General features: G+C 47.2%; 1 protein-coding gene across 2 annotated transcripts in view; it reads left to right on the forward strand.

The window, feature by feature from the left end:
- Nucleotides 1-23,308, forward strand: part of RERG (RAS like estrogen regulated growth inhibitor) — a 142,261-nt gene extending 118,953 nt beyond the window's left edge. For both annotated transcript variants that reach the window (XM_054167970.1, XM_054167969.1), the window contains exons 3-5: nt 984-1,040; nt 21,455-21,528; nt 22,630-23,308. In XM_054167970.1, coding sequence (XP_054023945.1) covers nt 984-1,040; nt 21,455-21,528; nt 22,630-23,037 — 539 coding nt within the window. In that variant the 3' untranslated portion in view covers nt 23,038-23,308. The remainder of the gene's footprint in view (nt 1-983; nt 1,041-21,454; nt 21,529-22,629) is intronic.
- Nucleotides 23,309-23,811: the final 503 nt, after the last annotated feature.

Here is a 23,811-nt window from a genome sequence, read left to right on the forward strand (position 1 = left end):
TGTAAATGGGGTTGGTTTGGCTTTTAGTAGTACAAACTATTGTGAGGAAAGGGGGAAAAAAGGAAAAGGGGAGGTGGGGGGAGAAGTTAGAGATTACAGTTGACAGGAATGTGCCCTTGTGGCGAAGAAGGCCGGTGGGATCCTGGGGTGCATTAAGAGGAGTGTGACCAGCAGATCCAGGGAAGTTCTCCTCCCCTGGTGAGACTTCACCTGGAATATTGCATCCAGTTCTGGGCTCCCTCTTTCAATAGAGAAGGGATCTACTGGAGAGAGTCCAAGGAAGGGCTACAAGGATGATGAAGGGCCTGGAACATGTGCCCTATGAGGACAGGCTGAGAGACCTGGGACTGGTTGGTCTGAAGAGAAAACAGAGAGGATTTAATAAATGTCTGCAAATCTCTGAGGGCTGGGGGTCAAGAGGGAGGGGACAGGCTCGGGTCAGTTGCACCCTGTGATGGGACAAGGGGCAGTGGATGTCAACTATTATATTCTATTCTAACTACAGCAGCACAGGAGGAAGAACTTATTCACCGTGAGGGTCACAGAGCATTGGCATAGGCTGCCCAGAGAGGTTGTGGAGTCTCCTCTGCAGACTTTCCAGCCCTGTCTGGATGTATTCTTGTGTGACCTGTGCTGGATTCTATGGTCCTGCTCTGGTCAGAGGGGGTTGATCTCCAGGGGTCCCTTCCAACCCCTAGCATCCTGTGATTGAAAACCTCCTGGTGTTCTTTGTCCTGCATTGTTGCATGGGTAGTTGATTAAAGAGTGGGGGGTTTCAATTTTGTCTCCCCACTCTGAAACTGTAAAGCTGGCTGTCAACACTGACATTGTCTCAATTGCCACAATAAGCAAAGCTGAAATCTGCTCACAGTCTAGGGGCCTTGCTACATGCCTGTTTAAAAAGAAGAGTTTGTAAGACAAGCTGTAAGAATCAGCTGAGTTGGTGGCCTGTGCACCTTACCTGAATCTTTTTGTTCCTGCAGCTCTTGTTGTACGCTTCCTGACCAAACGCTTCATCTGGGAGTACGACCCCACACTAGGTAGGTGGCATTTGAGTCTGTACAGCATCATAGAATCAGCCAGGTTGGAAAAGACCTCAGAGATCATCAAGTCCAACCTATCACCTAATACCTAACACCTCCTGACAACTAAACCATGGCTCCAAGTGCCACATCCAATCCTTTTATGAACACCTCCAGGGATGCTGACTCCACCACCTCCCTGGGCAGCACATTCCAGTGGCCAATCTCTCTTTCTGGGAAGAACTTTCTCCTCACTTCCAGCCTAAACTTCCCCTGGTGCAGCTTGAGACTTTTCATGTTCTATCACACATTGCCTGGGAGAAGAGACCAACCCCCACTCCTTTCAGGTAGTTGTAAAGAGCCATAAGGTCTCCCCTGAGCCTCCTCTTCACCAGGCTAGCACATGGCATGCTGTACATAATAGCCTGGCTGAAGTAATAGAAAGGCAGAGAGTTAAATTTCCAAGCCTCAGTCAACCTTTAAATTAGCTGTGAAAAGCTTCTCTGCAGTCATTTAAAGCTGGAACAAATCCTTGTCCAAGATGGCAGGACTGAGAGGCAGTACTCACTCAGGCCAAAGGAGAATTAATATCAGGCACACTGCTGCCCACACAGAAGTCAGTGGGCATGGACAGCAATTCCATTAGTATTTCACTCTGAACACTATTTAGTGTGGGGGAAAAACAACCCATAAAATAAAATTGGAAGTGCTTCACAGCCCATGCACCCACCCTTTGGTAAATGTTTCCTCCTCACTTTCAAGCACAGATTGTGTTTCACTTTTTTTGGGTGACCAGATAGATAGCAGTCATCAGAACATCCACGTGCCTCCTTCACTGCTCTCACTTAGCTGCATTGGGTCTGGCTTTTCTGAGAGGCTGGCACAGATGTCTCAAAACCCCTGTCAGGCAGTTCCTCTGAATTAGAATAGAATAGAATTAACCAGGTTGGAAAAGACGTCAGAGATCATCAAGTCCAACCTATCACCCACCACTATCTAATCAATTAAACCATGGCACCAAGTGCCTCATCCAGTCTCTTCCTAAACACCTCCAGTGATGGTGACTCCACCACCTCCCTGGGCAGCACATTCCAATGGCCAATCTCTCTTTCTGGGAAGAACTTCTTCCTAACATCCAGCCTAAACCTCCCCTGGTGCAGCTTGAGACTGTGTCCTCTTGTTCTGGTGCTGGTTGCCTGGGAGAAGAGACCAACCCCCACCTGGCTACAACCTCCCTTCAGGTAGTTGTAGACAGCAAGAAGGTCTCCCCTGAGCCTCCTCTTCTCCAGGCTAAGCAACCCCAGCTCCCTCAGCCTCTCCTCACAGGGCTGTGCTCCAGACCCCTCCCCAGCCTTGTTGCCCTTCTCTGGACACGTTCAAGAGTCTCAATGTCCTTCTTAAACTGAGGAGCCCAGAACTGGACACAGGACTCAAGGTGTGGCCTAACCTGTGCTGAGTACAGGGGAGAATGACTTCCCTGCTCCTGCTGGCCACACTATTTCTGATGCAGGCCAGGATGCCATTGGCCTTCTTGGGCACACTGATGACTTATCTTCAGCCTACTATCAACCAGTGCCCCCAGGTCCCTTTCTGCCTGGCCGCTCTCCAGCCACTCTGACCCCAGCCTGTAGCACTGCATGGGGTTGTTGTGGCCAGTGTGTAGAATCTGGCACTTGGATGTGTTCAATCTCATGCCCTTGGACTCTGCCCATCTCTCCAGCCTGTCAAGGTCCATCTGGAGAGACCTTCTACCCTCTAAGAAATCAACTCCTGCCCCCAGCTTGGTGTTATCTGCAAACTTACTGATGATGGACTCAATCCCCTCATCCAGATCATCAATAAAGATGAATTAGAAGCCTTGCTCACAAATCTGGGCCAAGGTCCAATTTCTCAGTATTTCCTACGTTAGCATATATTTGTGTGTTCTGCACCAGGGAAAATTCTGGTCAATACAAGGCATCCACATCTTAGAAGGCATTTTTAATACCTCAGGACTAAGGGTAGTAAGGGTCTGGGAAATTTCATTTTCTCCTACAATCTCTTCCCATCTCCTTCCTACCCTTGCTTTGGAGGCTCAAGCACAGATCATGCAGTTAAATATGTATTTATTTCTTAGGGTTCTTTCTCCAAGAGGTGACACTAAGAAAAGAGAGGTGGCCATAAACTTGTTCAGCAGGAACAAAGACCAAAATTCACTGTAAACCCCAGGCAGCCCTTTCAGCAAAGGTATCCAGTGTTGAGCTGTTTCCATGCATTAAGATGAAGACATGCCAGATACCAGAAAGCTCATCTTGGGAAAAGAATTCTCAGAACAACTTGAGCCCAAATGCATCCTTTGAGGCACTTGGTGCCATGGTTCAGTTGATTAGATGGTGTTGGGTGATAGGTTGGACTCTATGAACTCAAAGGTCCTTTCCAACCTGGTTAATCCTGTGTTCTGCATTCTTTCATCTGCTAATTAATCAGTGCATTGTGACACCTGCATTGTACTGCACAGTGGGATGTTCAGTGTAATGTTTCATTAATATTATTAGCATTAGTACTTGATGTCTCTAGCACTAATACAACTTCTTAAGGGTTTGACAGGAGAAGCAGCATGCAAAGTGTTTTGTCTCAGGGTAGCCCAGGTTCATTAACATCTCACAGGGACTTTGTATGCAAAAGTATCCTTGTTTAAGCACAGAAGCTGAGGTATTATATGCAAGTTTGATTATCTTTTACCCTATTATGAAGGCCCTCTGTTCTTTTGTGGGGTACAAGACTTGACATTGGTTTTTGTTTTACAAATGAACTCAACTGCAAATGAACCAAGCCCCTCAGGAATCTATTCATCTGCTGTTCACAGCACAGAAAGCTTCCACACAGACAACAGGCCTACCTCAATAAAGAACAATTAAATCTGCTCAGACTGCACTCAATTCCCATGCTCTCATTCAGTTGAGAGGATAAAAGCTTAAATCGTGTATTACACTTACTGCAAAGCTAAGTGCTGTAAGTTGCTTAGAAGAAAAGGTTTGAGAAGTCATTCTGCCCTGTACTCAGCTCTGAATAGAATAAACCAGGTTGGAAGAGACCTTCAAGATCATTGTGTCCTACCCATCACCCAACATCATCTAACCAACTAAACCATGGCACCAAGTGCCTCATCCAGTCTCTTCCTAAACACCTCCAGGGATGGTGACTCCACCACCTCCCTGGGCAGCACATCTCAATGGCCAATCTTTCTTGCTGGGAAGAACTTCTTCCTAACATCCAGCCTAAACCTCCCCTGGTGCAGCTTGAGACTGTGTCCTCTCGTTCTGGTGCTGGTTGCCTGGGAGAAGAGACCAACCCCCTGCCTGTCTGCTCATCCTCATGGCTCTTCTCTGGACACATTCCAGCACCTCCAGATCCTTCCTGTAATAGAGGCTCCAGAACTGGATGCGGTGCTCCAGGTGGGGTCTCACCAGAGCAGAGTGAAGGGGGAGAATCACTTCCCATGACCTGCTGGGCACAGACTGGTAGTTGGGTGGAAAGAGTGATATCTATATTCCACCAAAACCCTTTGTGTCAGTGAGACTCATGTGCCCTAGGAGGAGAATAAGTGGTTTTGTTAAGTAGTTTTGAAAGGGCAGGAGTGAAACATGCAAACTCTCCAGCTACTGAGCACCACAAGGTCTTGCCAAAAAATCACTGGGACTCTGACAGAAGTGTCATATTTATAGTTTATTTCTCACCTCAGGGTTTCAAGCACTCATCAGCCCTCTGATGCAAGGAATCCCAGATAATTCCTATTTTTAGGAGAGTTTTCACTAAGCTGTACAAGGCCTGATGGAAATTCAACATGATCCTAAACGAAGGATAAAAAAACCCAGAACACCACCAACAACTTTTTCCTCTTAATTCAAGTGTGGTACATTTGAACTGGAAAGGAAAAACACCACCTTATAAATAGTCCTTACTGCTCTAACCTGCCAGAAGAAAATGAAAGACCATATTTTTAGCAGCATCTGGATATATCACCGTAGGTCTGGGAGCCAAACTGCAAACCATGAAATAAGTTTTTCTGGCAGGAGGAGCATCACTGAGTCCTGCAACCTTTGGCACATGAAGCTGCTGATGAAGTCAGGGCTGTGCAGCTCTACCCCTTTTGTGCATGGTGTTGGATCTGAGCGAGCATCACTAGAACAGCTGCATCTTCACAAAAGCAGGGGAGACCCCAGAGCAGCCTGCCAGTACCTGGAGGGGGCCTGCAAGAAGGATGGGGAGAGACTCTTTGCAAGGGCCTGCACTGACAGGACAAGGGGCAATGGCTTCAAACTAGAGAAAGGCAGATCTAGATTAGATATCAGGAATCTCTTCACTGGAACAGGTTGCCCAGGGAGGTGGTTGAGTCTCCTTCCCAGGAGATACTCAAGGTGAGGCTCAACGAGGCCCTGAGCAGCCTGATCTAGTTGGGGATTTCCCTGCTGACTGCAGGGAGGCAGGTCTGGATGACCTTTAGAGGTTCCTTCCAGCCTGGACCATTCTATGATCCTATTCATTTCACTCTTAGAATAGAACAGAATTAACCAGGTTGGAAGAGACCTTTGAAATCATTGAGTCCAACCTATCATCCAACACCATCTGATCAACTAAACCATGGCACCAAGCACCCCATCCAGTCTCTTTCTAAACACTTCCAGTGATGGTGACTCCACCACCTCCCTGGGCAGCACATTCCAATGGCCAATCTCTCTTTCTGGGAAGAACTTCTTCCTAACCTCCAGCCTAAACCTCCCCTGGCACATCTTGAGACTGTGTCCTCTTGTTCTGGTGAAGGTTGCCTGGGAGAAGAGACCAACCCCCACCTGGCTACAACCTCCCTTCAGGTAGTTGTAGAGAGTAATAAGGTCTCCCCTGAGCCTCCTCTTCTCCAGGCTAAGCAACCCCAGCTCCCTCAGCCTCTCCTCATAGGGCTGTGCTCCAGACCCCTCCTCAGCTTTGTTGCCCTTCTTTGGACACCTTCCAACATCTCAATATCTTCCTTGAACTGAGGAGCCCAGAACTGGACACAGGACTCAAGGTGTGGCCTAACCTGTGCTGAGCACAGGGCACAATGACCTCCCTGCTTCTGCTGGCCACACTGTTCCTGATGCAGGCCAGGATGCCATTGGCCTTCTTGGCCACCTGGGCACACTGCTGGCTCATGTTCAGCCTAGTATCCACCAGTACCCCCAGGTCCCTCTCTGCCTGGCTGCTCTCAGCCACTCTGACCCCAGCCTGTAGCACTGCATGGGGTTGTTGTAGCCAATGTGTAGAACCTGACACTTAAGTGTATTAAATCTCATGCCCTTGGACTCTGCCCATCTGTCCAGCCTGTCAAGCTCCTTCTTCTCAGCCAAGGGGTAATAGCTACAGCAAAGGTCACTTGTTGGGGAGTGTCAACCATCAGGCCATCATTTCTGATTAAATGGCAAGTCAGTGTCAGCATCCTGGCTTGTTAGCCATTTGGTTTCTTTGAAAACAGCTCCTAATGTCTCAGGTTAAGTTGTCCTCTGGCATTGTCAAAGCAGAGTTTCCCCTCTCAATCTTGATTATAATAAATCCAGATCTGTCTCACACGTGCAACAGGATTAGGAGGTCCAATGACAGATCTCTAGGTAGCAATGGCTGGAGCTGCACATTTTGAGAAATACAGCTGCTCTCTAAAATATTTAATACATCTACTCAGCATTAAACTTCATCCTTGTTAGCCTCTTAAACATGCACTGAGGAAGAGTTCACTTTGGAGGTGATCTGCTGGAGAGAAGCCCTGAGGATAAGGCCCTGGGAGTCCTAGTGGACAAGAAGTTAGGCATGGGTCAGCAATGTGCCCTGGTGGCCAAGAGGGCGAATGGGATCCTGGGGTGCATTAAGAGGAATGAGTCCAGCAGATCCAGGGAGGTTCTCCTCCCCCTCTACTCTGCACTGATGAGACCTCACCTGGAATGTTGCATCCAGTTCAAGAGGGACAGGGATCTGCTGGAAACAGTCCAACAGAGAGCTGCCAGCATGCTTGAGGGACTGGAGCACTGCCTTGTGAGATTGTGGAGTCTCCTTCTTGGGAGACTTCAAGACCCATCTGGATGTGTTCCTGTTCAACCTGTGCTGGATTCTATGGTCCTGCTCTGGCAGGGGTTTGGACTCGATGATCTTTGGAGGTCCCTTCCAACCCCTAACATCCTCTGACTGGGTTACCATATGGCTTTCTCCAAGGTTAATTAATGTTTATATATTTTCAATGGAACACAACTTGCAAAGTAATAAGAAAATGCAGTGTGATGTTAGATGATGGAAAAGGATCTGAGGGTATTGGCCAACAGCTGGCTGAATATGAGCTAGCAGAATGCCCAGGTGGCCAAGAAGGTGCAGTGGTGTGATGCTTTAGCCCACCCACACCAAGGTAAAGCACAGCTAACCCAGTGGGAGAAGCCAAGGAAGGCTGCACTTTACAAGCAACAATTAAATGCAGTGAATATATACAAAATATACAGTAGTGACAATGTTGTACAAGAATTCACAGGAAAGAACACAAATCCCCCTAGCAGGAGGATCCCACCTCAGGTTCCCCCCAACCTCTTTTTCCCCTTCCCTTTCCCCTCCAGTTAATTAGATGAAAAAGGAGAAAAAGAGAGAAAAGGATATTAAGGGAAATTCATCAGCTCAAAGCAGTTGTTAAGAAGTTAGTATTCTTATCTTACCAGTTTCAGTCCGGGGTCAGCTGCATGCACTCTGGCCAAGAAACAAAACTCAGAACAGACTGAAGCTGAAGTGAAATGAGAATGTGAGAGGTATTTGCTATGGTGCATCTCACATCAGACCAAGAAATTCCTTCAGAATTAATCTTTGTTTTCCTTTTTACACCCAAACATTCAGCTAGAGAATTCTGCAGCTGTCCTTTTAGAGGCACAGCCTAAACTGTCACAGAAGGCCAACAGCATCCAGCCACCATGACCAGGGGAGTGATTGACCCTGGTACTCAGCACTGGTGAGGCAGCACCTTGAATATTGTGCTCAGTTTTGGAAGCCACACTACAGTAAAGACACTGAAGTGCTGGAGCATGCCCAGAGAAGGGTGATGAAGCTGGTAAAGCACATGTCTTATGAGAAGGGGCTGAGGGAACTGGGGTTGCTTAGTCTGGAGGAAAGGAGGCTGAAGAGAGACATTATAGCTCTTTCTACCCGAAAGGATCAAGTTGAGCATCTCTCTTCTCCAAACAACAGGACAAAAGGAAATAGCCTGGAATTATGCCAAGGGAGGTTTAGATTGGATATTAGGAAAAAATCTCTTCATAGTAGGAGTTGTTAAGCACCAGAACAGGTTGCCAGGGGAAGTGGTAGAGTCACTATTTCTGGAAGTATTTACAAGATGTGTAGATGTGGTGCTTAGGAACATGGTTTAGTGGTATCTTGGCAGTGCTGGATCAGTGGTTGGACTTGATCTTAAAGGTGTCTTCCAACCTAAATGATTCTATGATTGCAGAGCCTAAAAATACTTGGTCTGGCTAAGGCACCACTTAAGCCACAGCCTAAAAGTGCTCCACAAAAATAAGCAGCACATCTGCGGTGGATTTGTTACAGAACTGGAAGTTTGTGCTGTATTTCAGTTTGTCTCTGCTAAGAGATTCTTAGAAGCAGCAAGAAAATAAGCATTCCTCTGTACCATTTCAGCAGCACATGCCAGGGACAGGGTGACAGCAGACTGATAGTTTGCCTGCCACTGAGGCACCTTGGCTTGAGGAGAGTTTGCAGCCTGCAAGCAGACAGCCTGCAGCAGCACCACTGCAGGTGGTCCTCTTGGGGCTCCACCACCTCACTGCTGCCACAAAACCCAGAAGTGTGTGAATGTGTGTCACCTACCAGGAAGCATCATCTCAGAGGTGGACATAATCTACAGGGATGAGTTTCTGGGTATAAGTGCAAAGACCTTTACTTGGCCACCTACCCTCTGTGGATCTAGTAATTTTAGGCTATGCCTTTAAAATTTCCCACAGATCTTGAGCAGAGAAGTAGTAAAATGTAAATAAATCACTACTGTAAAAAGGAAAATAAAGATCATTCTAAACAATCCCATTGGAGAGATCTACCATAAGATTTAGTTCCCCAAAACACTTTCTCTCTCTCTTCTCACTTCTTCACTCTGGGACAAACTAACTTGCTTCTGTTTGACCTTGGCTGCATTGTTTTGGCTAAGTAATTTCTCTACTCTTTTCTCTTCTCCCTTCTGTACAGGGAGGTCATGGGGAGGCAAGGAGGGAGAAGCTAGTAGCTTCCCCTGGTCTTTGACCAGGGGGGGTTCTTGTGCTGTTTATTAACTGTAAATACCTGTAAATATTGTAAATCCTGGATATTTTGCACATGTCCATTGCATTCCATTATAGATTGTAGTTCTGCTTGTAAATACAGCTTTCATTTGCTTCCAGCTGAGCTGGTTGGGGGGAAATTTCAACCCTAGCCTCCCAGCCTGCATGCAGGACTCCCATGGACCTCAGTGATCCAGGGCTTCAAACTATGATAGAATAGAATTAACCAGGTTAGGAAAGACCTTCAAGATCATCAAGTCCAACCTATCACCCAACACCATCTGATCAACTAAACCATGGCACCAAGCACCCCATCCATTCTCTTTTTAAACACCTCCAGTGATGGTGACTCCACCACCTCCCTGGGCAGCACACTCCAATGACCAATCTCTCTTTCTGGGAAGAACTTCTTCCTAACTTCCAGCCTAAACCTCCCCTGGCACACCTTGAGACTGTGTCCTCTTGTTCTGTTGAAGGTTGCCTGGGAGAAGAGACCAACCCCCTCCTGGCTACAACCTCCCTTCAGGGAGTTGTAGAGAGCAAGAAGGTCTCCCCTGAGCCTCCTCTTCTCCAGGCTAAGCAACCCCAGCTCCCTCAGCCTCTCCTCACAGGGCTGTGCTCCAAACCCCTCCCCAGCTTTGTTACCCTTCTCTGGACACCTTCCAGCAGCTCAACATCTTTCCTAAACTGATGGGCCCAGAACTGGACACAGGACTCAAGGTGTGGCCTAACCAGTGCTGAGTACAGGGGAGAATGACTTCCCTGCTCCTGTTGGCCACACTGTTCCTGATGCAGGCCAGGATGCCATTGGCCTTCTTGATTTCCAGGCTGCTGTGAACAGCTGTTCTGCTCAGTGCCAGTAAAGAGAAATAACAGCCTGGATCTCAGCAATTTCCCCCACAAGCTACTGGCAACACCCAGAATTTAGCGTGTGCTCACCTGACTTCAAGGTTGAAGAGGTGTTATGATATGCCATCAAACAAGTGATATTCAACTGATTCTCAAACTGGAGGTGCTGAATCAGAGTAAGTCACTAAGGGAACTGGTACATTTCTTTTTCTGGGGGAGCAAGAAAGGAGGAGGAAACCCAGAGAGTCATCACAGCAGCAGACAGCACTGCTGACCTGCAGAATAATTCATGAGCAACATCAAACTGCCTGCCTCCATCAGCTGTGACATGCAGGGAGAATCTCCTTGATCAAATAGTGAAAATTCATCACAGCTGTGGCCAAGTGAGTGCTTTGGAAATAGAAGTTTTACAGTATTTCTCTGGGAACACTTTTGTTGTCCTACCACAACTGGCATAATATGCCAGCTAGAATCAGAGCTGGGATATTGAAGAGGTGGTTTTTAAAGAGGGGGATTGTGAGAGCTCATTTCCAAATGAGCTCTTCAAAGTACAGTTAATGTACAGGCACAAGGACTTAAAACACCTATTTTTAGTGTATAGGGGGGAAAAAACCCAACAAGCAGAGTCCTTCATCTCAAAGGGTTATAAATCCTTGAAGTAAATAGCACTCAGAGTTAAAGCTCACATATCAGAGGTGCACAGAAACACCAAGTGTTTCTCCAAAGTCTGAATTTAAAACCAAAGTCTACTTATAACAGCAACCAAGGAGGTGGCTTTGTTGACCTTCTAAATGTTACTTGGCTTCCTCACACCATCACTAGATGTCTTTCTCCAGCTGTTCACATATTTCATAAAACCTTGCTAATCCTCTGGAAGAGAAACTGCTTCTGAGCAGATAATCAGCAGAAAAGTGCATGGCAGACCAGGCTGTCTATGAAGGCAATGAGAGACAAAGCACAGGAGAACAGTTCACAGAATATTAGGGGTTGGAAGGGAGCTCTGGAGATCATCAGGTCCAACATCCCCCACCAAAGCCACCAGAGCAGGACCATAGAATCCAGCACAGGTCACACAGGAATGCATCCAGACAGGGCTGGAAAGTCTCCAGAGAAGGAGACTCCACAACCTCTCTGGGCAGCCTGTTCCAGTGCTCTGTGAGCCTCACAGTGAAGAAGTTCCTCGTCATGCTGAAGTGGAACCTCCTGTGCTGTAGTTTCCATCCATTACCCCTTGTCCTATCACAGGGTGCCACTGAGAAGAGGCTGTCCCTGTCCCTCCCTTCCTGACCCCCGGCCCTCAGATATTGATAATCACTGATTAAATCCCCTCTCAGTCTTCTCCTCTCAAGACTAAACAGCCCCAGCTCTCTCAGCCTTTCCTCATAGGGCAGTGCTCCAGTCCCTTTATCATCCTTGCAACCCTGTGTTGGGCTCTCTCCAGCAGATCCCTGTCCCTCTTGAACTGGGGAGCCCACAACTGGATGCAATATTCTAGGTGAGGTCTCACCAGGGCAGAGCAGAGGGGGAAGAGAACTTCCCTGGATCTGCTGGACACACTCCTCTGAATGCACCCCAGGATCCCATTGGCCTTCTTGGCCACCAGGGCACATTGCTGTCCCATGGATAATTTGTTGTCCACTAGGACTCCCAGGTCCTTCTCCACAGGGCTGCTCTCCAGCAGATCACCTCCTGTCCTGTGCTGGTGCAGTTTATTCTTCCTTCCCAGATGCAGAACTCTAGACTCATCCTTGTTGAACCTCATTAGGTTCCTCTCTGCTCAGCTCTCAGTCTGTCCAGGTCTTGCTGAATGGCCACACAGCCTTCAGGTGTCTCAGCCAAGCCTCCAGTTTGGTATCATCAAATTGCATTTAATTTGAATGGGACAGAGAAAATATGATTCTTAGCTTAAAAAGAGAAGAGGTAGCCATAAAAAAATAACAATCATGAGCCTTAAATTACAGTTTTGATGACAGCACTAGATTAATAGTGGCATTTTTAGAGAGTATTTCTTTCAACTATTAAGTCACTCAGGCTTCTGTTCATTGTTTTTGTGCAGAGCTACAGGCTGGGGTCAGAGTGGCTGAGAGCTGCCAAACAGAAAGGGACCTGGGGGTGCTGATTGACAGCCAGCTGAACATGAGCCAGCAGTGTGCCCAGGTGGCCAAGAAGGCCAATGGCATCCTGGCCTGCATCAAGAATAGTGTGGCCAGCAGGAGCAGGGAGGTCATTGTGCCCCTGTACTCTGCATTGGTTAGGCCACACCTTGAGTCCTGTGTCCAGGTCTGGGCCCTTCAGTTTAAGAAGGACATCCAACACACTTGAAGGTGTCCAGAGAAGGGCAACAAGGCTGGGGAGAGGCCTTGAGCACAGCCCTGTGAGGAGAGGCTGAGGGAGCTGGGGTTGCTTAGCCTGGAGAAGAGGAGGCTCAGGGGAGACCTTATTGCCCTCTACAACTACCTGAAGGGAGGTTGTAGCCAGGTGGGGGTTGGTCTCTTCTCCCAGGCAACCAGCACCAGAACAAGAGGACACAGTCTCAAACTGCACCAGGAGAAGTTTAGGCTGGAGGTGAGGAGAAAGTTCTTCACAGAGAGAGTTGTTCGCCATTGGAATGTGCTGCCCAGGGAGGTGGTGGAGTCACCAACCCTGGAGGTGCTCAAAAGGGGATTGGATGTGGCACTTGGTGCCATGGTTTAGTCATGAGGTCTGTGGTGACAGGTTGGACTTGATGATCTTTGAGGTCTCTTCCAACCTTGGTGATTCTGTGATACTGGGAGGGGAAAAATCCTGAGCTGATGTTTCTATAAAGTCCTAGCCAATACAAGACAGAGGGAACCCATAAGATACCAACAGATGTGGGTAATGTGCAGACATCAATAAAGCAGCAAAAAGAGGAGATCAGGTGATACAAATGTCTGTACCACTAGTCTGATTGTGAAAGGCCTATGGTAACACTATTCCTGTCCAGTATAGCACTGGAAAGCCCAAGGGGTGCAGAAAGGTACACTAGGTAAGGAAGTGCATGAGGAAGGGAGGTAGACACCTCTGTTAGTGCCCTGACTCATCTCACAGCAGAGGACTTTGTGGCACTTGGTGCCATGGTCTAGTATGCATGAGGTGCTGGGTGACAGGTTGGAGTTGATGATCTTTGAGGTCTTTTCCAACCTTATTGATTCTATGACTTCATCTCCTGTAGAACAGCTCAAGACAAATTTCATTGCCGTGGCAGGAGCAGCAGAAATTCCCTTCTGATGGAAGTGTTTACATTGGCAAGAAGGCTTTTCTCATGGGAAGGCTTGTTGCAAGGAAGATTATTTTTTTTTGCATTAGAGAGGTAGTTCTGCTTATATAACCACATCTGTAGCTGGGCTTCTGTTAACAAAAAGGTTATCATTCTGGGACCATGAGGGAAGTAGGCAGATACCACACAAAATGCAACACTAGCAAATGTTGCTAGCCTTAGTTTCTTTTCTGTGTCTGATAGAGATCACAGGATACTAGAGGATGGAAGGAACCTCTGGAGATCATTAAGTCCAACCCTCCTGCCATAGCAGGACCATAGAATCTAGCACAGGTCACACAGGAACACATCCAGATGGGTCTTGAAAGGCTCCAGAGAAGGAGACTCCACAACCTCTGGGCAGCCTGTTCCAGTGCTCTGTCACCCTCACGGTGAAGAAGTTCCTCCTCATGCTGAGGTGGAGCCTCCTGTGCTGTAGTTTATATCCATTGCCCCTTGTCCTATCCCAGGGTGCACCTGAGCAGAGCCTGTCCCCTCCCTCCTGCCACCCAGCCCTCAGATATTGATAAACATTTATTAAATCCCCTCTCAGTCTTCACCTCTCAAGACTAAACAGTTCCAGGTCTCCCAGCCTCTCCTCACAGGGCACATGCTCCAGTCCCTTAATCATCCTTGTAGTCCTCTGTTGGACACTCTCCAGCAGATCCCTGTCCCTCTTGAACTGGGGAGCCCAGAACTGGATGCAATATTCCAGGTGAGGTCTCACCAGGGCAGAGTAGAGGGGGAGGAGTACCTCCCTGGATCTGCTGGACACACTCCTCCTAATGGACCCCTGGATCCCATTGGCCTTCTTGGCCACAAGTGTGCATTGCTGACCCATGGAGAACTTGTAGAAACAACACAGAGCAAAGTGAGAATACATCCAAACTGGCTTCCCTCAGAATGTTGATGGCCAAAACCAGTTTAGCAGTGGGAGCCAAGACCTCGTTCAGAATAAGCAACTCTGGCAGTCTCTTTCTGGATAATTTTGTACCAGTGTAGCCATGATAAAGAGCTCAAGTCTTCAGTCCAAACAATTCTCAAGGGCTGTCTTTGCTCTCTGGTTTATTCAACTAACACGTTGTCTGACCAGCTGAAACACCATCTGAATACTCCATCTTCATCCCCAGGATTGCTTTCCCCGAGGCACATCACAAGTTGAAGGAACACATGCTTTTCTATACTGTAGCTTTCTAGTTTTCTTGACTTGTGGCTCACTCAGCAAGTTTGTCTTAACACTCCTGAAGGTTTACTGCCTGCCTCTACCATAAAAATGCTAACTCTCAGCAGCACAGCTGAGAAAGAAACAGCCCAGGCAGCAAAGGGAACTTCAAACAAACAGGCCCATACTAAAACAAGCATTAATAAATCATTCACTGATGGCCCCTTCAGCCCTAGGGTGTAAAGGCTGACAGAATGGCAGAAGCCTCCCCTCCCAGCCCTCCCTTCCTTCTGCTGCACATCAGGGTACTGTGGGTCTACACAGCGCTATAGATCAGATCATTGACATGCTTGTGATTAAAAATAATCATTTTCCACAGCCAGCAAGAGAGGAGAGTTCTGCCATCATCCTGCAGAACTTGGCCTTCTGCATATTTCAGCTGAACACCCATGTTGACAACTGCAGCTTATCCAAGCACAAGCTAGGAATAGCATGTGGGGTCCAGCATGGGCCTTGAGCCAAAAGGAGCTGTAATGGTAACCAACCATTTGGGGTTAGGAGGGATGGCTGCCAACCTGTGTTTCAGGAAGTGCCATGACAAATGTGTAGACACTTAATAAATTGCTGGAAGAGAGCCTTATTTCCAAGCCACCAAGCTGCAGCTCAAGCTCTAGCCATTAGCAGCCTCAACTTTATTAACAAAATTATTCATTCCTTCTGCCTCAGTGCTTAAGGGATTCAGTTGTCAATAGACCAAATTGGGCCCTCCCAGGTATCTTCCTGGCCTTCTATTTTTAAATCCCCCCAGCCCCCCACTCCAAAACAGTAGAAACATTACTTCATTTGATATACATTTAATGTGTTACCTCATTTTTACCACGGTCCTCAGCAGCAGGAATTGATACTTGAATGCATTATGGCAATGAGTCATGAAAGTCGTTTGGATGTCTCAGAGGTGTCAGGAAGGAAATGGACTGGTATGGCCTAGGGCAGCTTCAGCCTCCAATGATGGCTCCTCGAATGCTCAGCACAGAGTTGAAATGATGAAACTAATTCAGAGCAGCACATGAAGATGGAAAAAAAACCAAAACAAAAGCAAACCAAACCACATGGGAAGCAGCGACCTGAAAATGTGGTTTGTTTTCTTTCATGTGGGTGCTGCACTTTGGCCACAACAAGCCCATGCAGTGCTACAGGCTGGGGTTGGAGTGGCTGGAGAGCAGCCAAACAGAGGGAACAGGGGGTACTGGTTGATAGTAGGCTGAACATGAGCCAGCAGTGTGCCCAGGTGGCCAAGAAGGCTAATGGCATCCCAGCCAGCAGTGTGTGGCCAGCAGGAGCAGGGAAGTCATTGTTCCCTGTACTCAGCACTGGTTAGGCCACAGGTTAGTCCTGTGAGGAGAGGCTGAGGGAGCTGGGGTTGCTTAGCCTGGAGAAGAGGCTCAAGGGAGACCTTGCTGTCCACAACTACCTGAAGGGAGGTTGTAGCCAGGTGGGGGTTGGTCTCTTCTCTCTTGCAACCATCACCAGATCAAGAGGACACAGTCTCAAGCTGCACCAGGGGAAGTTTAGGCTTGAGGTGAGGAGAAAGATCTTCACAGAAAGAGTGATTAGCCATTGAGATGTGCTGCCCAGGGAGGTGGTGGAGTCACTGTCCCTGGGGGTGTTCAAGAGGGGATTGGATGTGGCACTTGGAGCCGTGGGTTAGTTAGTCATGAGGTGTTGGGTGACAGGTTAGACTTCATGATCTCTGAGGTATTTTCCAACCTTATTGATTCTGTGAAGATAAAGATATACCTGACTCCAGAAAAAAATAATGCATTTTGATGGTAGCTCAACAGACAGCAAAAGTCAGGAGTGTCAGTGGATGGTTTTGCTATAGCTGCAGCTGCAAAATATTTGGATCCTACTTTTCTCACTCATCATATTCTGAGATGTTCTCCAGACGAGCATAAGCTGCTGGTGCTTTTGCCCCTTCAGGAGAATAGTCTTCCCCCCCCCCCCCCTTTTGCTTATTTTAGGTGTGAGAGAAGTCTTGCTGGTTAGCTGTCATTTATATTGGCAGAAATAAGGTGAAACTCACAGCTTTGCCAACAAAGATTTCTTGCCACAATCAAAAAAAGTGTAGCAATATGTGGCTTGTTTAGGCTTGTCATGGGCCTAATTCCCAGCAGGCACTAATGCCTCTGCTCAGTGTGGAAAGTTACATCAGAAATGGAAAAACCAGGACAGTTAAAGCCTTGAAGCTTACTCCTTACTGATTGGCACTGCTCTGGCTTTGTAGGTTGGGTACATGCTTTAGGATGTCTGAATGAATCCAATTGCCTATAGACATTTCCTTTGCCTATCTCAGTAAATACTGGATCAGGACAGAATGATAGAACATTTGAGGTTGGAAGGGACCTCCAGAGATCATCAGGTCCAACCCCCCCTGCCAAAGCAGGATCACCCAGGGTAGTTTGCACAGGAATGCATCCAGATGGGTTTTGAAAATCTCCAGAGAAGGAGACTCCACAACCTCTCTGGGCAGCCTGCTCCAGGGCTCTGGCACCCTCACTGTAAAGAAGTTTCTCCTCATGTTGAGGTGGAACCTTCTCTGTTCAAGTTTGTATTCATTGGTCCTTGTCTTATTACTGTGCACCACCCAAAAGAGCTTGGCCCCCTCCACTTGACACCCATCCCTCAGATATTGATAGACATTGATCAGATCCCCTCTCAGCCTTCTTTTCTCCAGACTAAGCAGCCCCAGGGCTCTCAGTCTCTCTTCACAAGGGGAGATGCTCAAGTCCCCTAATTGTCCTCCTGGCTCTCTGTTGGACTCTCTCCAGCAGGTCTCTGTCTCTCTTGAACTGGGGAGCCCAAAACTGGACACAGTATTGCAGGTGTGGTCTCAGCAGGGCAGAGGAGAAAGGGAGAAAAACCTTCCTAGACCTATAGGGAAACCTGTAGGAAGGAAAATGTAACACTACTCCTCACAAGAAGCCCAGTCTTTGCATGCAAAAGCCCTGTGCTCCAGAAGTCAACACTTTTAGAAGTATATTGAAGAAAACTGTATTTGAGGATTTCTGTTTTGAGGCTAACACTCTGTTTGTTGTGAATACAATTGTGTCAAGATAGGAATGTTTTAATGTAGACTGATTTTATACCTCCCAAGTGTTCTACCTAAAAGGCAGATTCTGCCTTCGTACCAAGATGAGAACTGTATGGTTTGATGGGGCTATGCAGGCACTGTCCATCTATTACCTTTCTGCTTCATTAGCAGTTGGAAACAGGGATAAAAACCAAACCACTCACTAAGCACCAAGCACCAGTGCAGTTTTGACACTGAGTCTATGAAGGGCAAAACATATCTCTGAGGGCTCTTGTCTGTCTGTGAGGTTTTAGACACATAGCTATGGCTGTAATAGAAAAGCCTCACCTGGTGCAAATGACAATAGAATAGAATCAACCAGGTTTGAGATCAAGTCCAACCTATCATCCAACACCATCTAATCAACTAAACCATGGCACCAAGCACCCCATCAAGTCTCTTCCTAAACACCTCCAGTGATGGTGGCTCCACCTCCTCCCTGGGCAGCACATTCCTGAAGCTCAGAAAGTTTCCTGTAGTCATCTTGGGAGCCACTGGCACGGTGCTGCACTTTGCTCTTTCTGCTTGACCATGGATTCATCTGACTGGTTTTAGACTAAGTGCTTCTGATGTGCAATTTATCTCAGGACAGAGATCAAACAAGCTATATTCAGCCCCTATTTTACTTCCTTACCTCCAAAAAGGAGCCAAGGGTGCTCAGCTGAAACACAGACACCTATGTTTTTGATTGCTTCACTTAGGGACCCAGCAGGTATCTCCAGTCAGCCAATTCCTATCTATCCACAAGGCTCAGAAAAAACCAAAAAGTAAATAAAAAAATCCCAAAGCAAGGCAATGCCTTTGTAAAGTCCCATGGGATCAATGTGAGCAGGCTGGAAAACACAGCTTCAGGGCTCATGATTTACAAGGTGAACAGATTCTTTGGATGCTTTCGTTCCCTTGAAGGAGAAGCCATGTCTGTGCTTACACCAAAACGCACTTTAAAGGACCAGCTGTTTTACACTCCTCATTAACATTCACCCAGCTACCACACATTCCAAAGCACAGGAACAGGCACATACTTCCTAAGACATATTTACACACCAGTCTGACTCAAGTCAGCGCTGCTCATCCAGGAGCAAATTCCATCCCAACATGAGCAGCCAGAGTGAGTTAAGCTTGCAACATAAAGTGCTGCCAGAGTCCTATTTGACAGTAGGGTGAACATGAGCCAGCAGTGTGCCCAGGTGGCCAAGAAGGCCAATGGCATCCTGGCCTGCAACAGAAATAGTGTGGCCAGCAGGAGCAGGGAAGTCATTGTGCCCCTGTACTCAGCACTGGTTAGGCCACACCTGGAGTCCTGTGTCCAGTTCTAGGCCCCTCAGTTTAGGAAAGATGTTGAGTTGCTGGAATGTATCCAGAGAAGGGCAACAAATCTGAGGAGGGGTCTGGAGCACAGCCCTGTGAGGAGATGCTAAGGGAGCTGGGGTTGCTTAGCCTGGAGAAGAGGAGGCTCAGGGGAGACCTTCTTGCTCTCCACAACTACCTGAAGGGAGGTTGTAGCCAGGTGGGGGTTGGTCTCTTGTCCCAGGCAACCAGCACCAGAACAAGAGGACACAATCTCAAGATGTGCCAGGGGAAGTTTAGGCTGGATGTTAGGAAGAAGTTCTTCTCAGAAAGAGAGACTGGCCATTGGAATGTGCTGCCCAGGGAGGTGGTGGAGTCATTGTCCCTGGAAGTGTTTAAAATAAGACTGGATGAGGCACTTGGTGCCATGGTTTATTTGATTAGATGGTGTTGGGTGATAGGTTGGGCTTGATGATCCAAAAGGTCTTTTCCAATCTGGTTAATTCTGTATTTTGAGACCTGGAGTATCATGTAAGAATCCTGCTGGTTTCCTGCAGTGACTACTGGTCTGCTCCTTGAAATTTATCCTCCCATTTCACAGGAAAGGGCCATCTGGCCTGCTACACTCTGCCTCCTAAGAAGGCCATTTCACAGATACGCTGCAAAGGTGCTCAGATGTTTACTTTCTCAGGTTGTGTGGATCAATTCCTTACAGCTACTTGTCAAGCAGGGACAGATGGTTGAAGGCATGCAAGCACTGCAAGGACTAAACAATCAAGGAGCCACTATCACATTACTCACTCTGAAAGCCATCTCTTCTTCACAGCACTCTCCCCCAAAGAAACTAAACATAACTTCCTAAATGGCCTCAGATGAGGAATGCTGCACAGGAAGTCTCAACCTGGCACTGCTCATTTCAGCTGCTGAAATAACTTGTTGAAAGTGCATCACTGCAGCTTCCACCCCAAACTACAGCTCCTGCCTGTACTGTTGAGGGAAACTGCTGCATCTAAGGGGATGCACAGAAGGGACAGATAAGACACACCGCAGAGATACTTAGATATGTCTTATCCTGCTGTAGAGGTATATCCTCAGGATCACACAGATAGAACTCCAGCTCCTTCAACAGCCTTGCAAAGCTAAGCAGAAGGGGTGTTTAAAGATTTTTAAAGGCCCAGTCTTCATTGCCTGAAACCCTACAGCAAGCTGGCTTGCCATCTGCCTAATCAAATTGACCATTTGTCCCAATTAGAGGCAGCTGTACCACTTAAAGGGATTAAGGTGGCACAGAATTGAAGTGACATTTTTGGGTTTTGGGAAGAGTGTTTGTAGCACTGATGATACAGGTTGACTGACAACGCTGAAACACTCACAGTAATGAGGAGGTGACACTCCTTAATGCATAACAACAACAACACAAAAGGCAGTCCCCACACATGGGCCCTTTGCAGAACTTCAAAGGCCATCTTTAAGGATGTCCTTGATCCCTACTGAGGAGATTTGCACCAAATGTAAGAATTGTCTCCCTGACAATGAAAAGCATTCAAAGTCCCTGGCCACAGTTTTACAGCATAAACATTAGCCTTTTGATATAGGACATCTGTGAGCTAGCAACAGCAATAAATCTGAATGTTAGGCACAGCTAATTTCCCAAGGTTTAGGTCAAATGCTATCAAATTGAACTTATCTGCTCGTTAAGATAAAACAAGTGCCTTTGTCATTGGTGTTCTGATTAAGTGCCTGATTCCAGAACCGAGGACACAGCAAATTGGTTTCTTTTTGTCCTGTAGCACAGTGTGAATGCTTAATGCCCACTGGTTATCCTTATAAGTTGTACAAAGGAAAATCACTGCTTGAGCCCTTGCTAGAAGAGGGGAATGTGATTATTTCAGCATGTTTCCAAAAGACATTCCTGAAATAGCTAATTGTTCTGTGATTTTATCACAGTGTAAGGCCTGGGCTTAGTGGTTAAGTTCCCTGACCTGCAGCCGTACTGGTTTTGATCTTGTGAGGCTTCAAGCTATGCAATGTTGAGCTGGATAGTTTAAGAGTAGCTGTATTTGTCTTTCCTAGGTGGCAGCCTTCACTATAAGCAGACATGAAAAATGGACTGAGGTCTCGCAGAGCTCTTTGCTACACGAAGCTTTGCCCTTTTATTGAGTGCAGAGTCCACAGGCACAGCCCTTTGCAGGTGTAAAACAGGGAAAGAAGGGCTTATGCCATATGGGGAGAGGTAAAAGAGTCACTGTTGTAGAAAGGAGGACGTGAGTGTGCTCCAGAAGGGCTGGAAGAGCTCCAACAAACAATATCTAATGAAGCAGTAAGTCACATCTCAGGTCTTGTGCTGGGGTAAGCTGAAAAGAAGATAAAAAAATAACCAAAACTTTCTTTTCATATGTTTCAACATCTGTGTTCCTATTTCAGAGTCTACATATCGTCACCAAGCTACCATTGATGATGAAGTGGTTTCCATGGAGATACTAGACACAGCTGGTCAGGTGCGTGGGCACATGTGCTATTATCCAGTACCTTGGCTCCAGCAGACAGCAGGGAAGGGGAGTGTGGTGGTGGCAGCAATGTAGTGGGAATCTCTATCTGCCTCTGGGAATAGAGATTTGCCTCTGGGCAGAGCCTCCTCTCCTCCAACACCATCAGCGTGCTGCTGAAGCTGGAACGCTGGATCCAGACCTTTCTGCAAGGGACTCTGTTTAGCGTTTTCAAACACTGGAAGCAAACAAGCCAGGGTTTATTCTGGGAATGACATGATTTTGTTCTCATTCCTTGATTCACAGCCAACCCAATGACATGTTAATATTACGCACCAGTTTTCTACAGTTAGGCAATGAGTTCTGACAGCCTCAGCCAACGATTCCCACCAAAGTGAAGTGCAGTTCACAGAATCACAGAATCATAGAACCATAGAATCGTAGAACCATGGAATCATAGAATCAATAAGGTTGGAAAATACCTCAGAGACCATCAAGTCCAACCTATCACCCACCACCTCATGACTAACTAAACCATGGCTCCAAGTGCCACATCCAATCCCCTCTTGAACACCTCCAGGGATGGTGACTCCACCGCCTCCCTGAGCAGCACATTCCAATGGCCAATTCCTCTTTCTGGGAAGCATTTTCTCCTCACCTCCAAGCCTAAACTTCCCCTGGCACAGCTTCAGTCCCAGTCAGATCTCCTTTCCTCTCTAAACATGGCAAATGCTCACACTGCATAGTCTCATGCAGTTGGTGTGTCAGGTAGCATTCAACAGAGACCCTCTTCCAGTTGCATGCTACCAGCCTTTACACAAGCAGACCACAGGACCTTGTTAGAGCAGACCTCCTGTGCTTTGTGATAAGAGAGGTGATGTGCATAATGTAAAGCAGACGTACATGGCTTTGCAGGCATTGGAGGACCAATGTCTGTCTGAAGGCCTGGTGTCTTCTTTGGCACTTGGTGCCATGGTCTAGTAGGCATGAGGTGCTGGGTGACAGGTTGGACTTGATGATCTTTGAGGTCTTTTCCAACCTTGTTGATTCTATGATTCTATGACTCTTCATCAATCAGATCCTTAAGGTTGGTGTCTTGTCTTTCCCAAACAGGAGGATGCCATCCAGAAGGAAGGCCACGTTCGATGGGGCGAGGGCTTTGTGCTGGTTTACGACATCACGGACAGGGGCAGCTTTGAGGAAGTGCTGCCGCTTAAAAACTTGTTGGATGAAGTCAAAAAGCCCAAAAACGTCACCCTGATCCTGGTGGGGAACAAAGCAGACTTGGATCACTCCAGGCAGGTCAGCACCGAGGAAGGTGAAAAGCTGGCCACAGAACTAGCTTGTGCTTTCTACGAGTGCTCTGCTTGCACAGGGGAGGGCAACATTATGGAGGCCTTCTATGAGCTGTGTCGTGAGGTGCGGCGTCGGAAGATGGTCCAGGGCAAGACTCGGCGGCGGAGCTCCACCACTCACGTCAAGCAGGCCATTAATAAGATGCTTACCAAAATCAGCAGCTAAAAAGAAAGAGAAGTACTAAAGCCAGAGAAGCATTTAAGAGCATATTAGCTTGGAGTAGGGACGAGGCAGGCAGAGCACATTTAATTAAAAACGGTCAAAAGCTTTGCAATTAACAAGAAAAAAAACCAAAACTAGCAAAGACAAACTGCGCCACTCTCTGAGCAACACAGGTTCAGACTTTTTTTTCCTCCCTGTTTCCAGAGTGTATTTAGCCACAATGCTTTTGGCTAACATGGAAAATAAAAAAATAAAATAAAATAAAAATTTTTAAAAAGGCAAGAGAAGTAATTACGAGAAAGGCAAACAACAAACTAAAAGCAAACTCCAAAGGACTAAATAATTGTGGGGGTTGACACTGACAGAGCATCTTCTGCTTCTACAAGGCTGGCTCCAATCCCCTGCAAGTAAGTAGTGCCTAAACATAATTTCTGACCAGCCAGCTGCTTAGTAGCCATTGGAGAGGAAGATTCGGCCCATCAACAACCATCACAACTGGTGTTCTCAAGGACTGAACACACAGAGACGCTGCTGTGTTGTACCAGAAAGCTCCTCTGACACCTGTCACCAGCTCTAACTTGGTGCATTGCGTGCTTCTACTCCTAACTGTCCTCCCTTGTTATTTTTGTCCGGTCTATAAGTGCTGATGCTCTTAGCAACGTATGCAAAAAATATACATAGGAAAGGTCTACTTCACGGAGTGTGCAGGCAGCAAGACACACATTGCGACAGGGGTGAAGTTCAGCTGCCTTGCCAGATCCTCCCAAACTGCAGGAT

This window comes from Dryobates pubescens, chromosome 15 (genome assembly GCF_014839835.1).
Source record: "Dryobates pubescens isolate bDryPub1 chromosome 15, bDryPub1.pri, whole genome shotgun sequence".
Lineage (NCBI taxonomy): Eukaryota > Metazoa > Chordata > Aves > Piciformes > Picidae > Dryobates > Dryobates pubescens.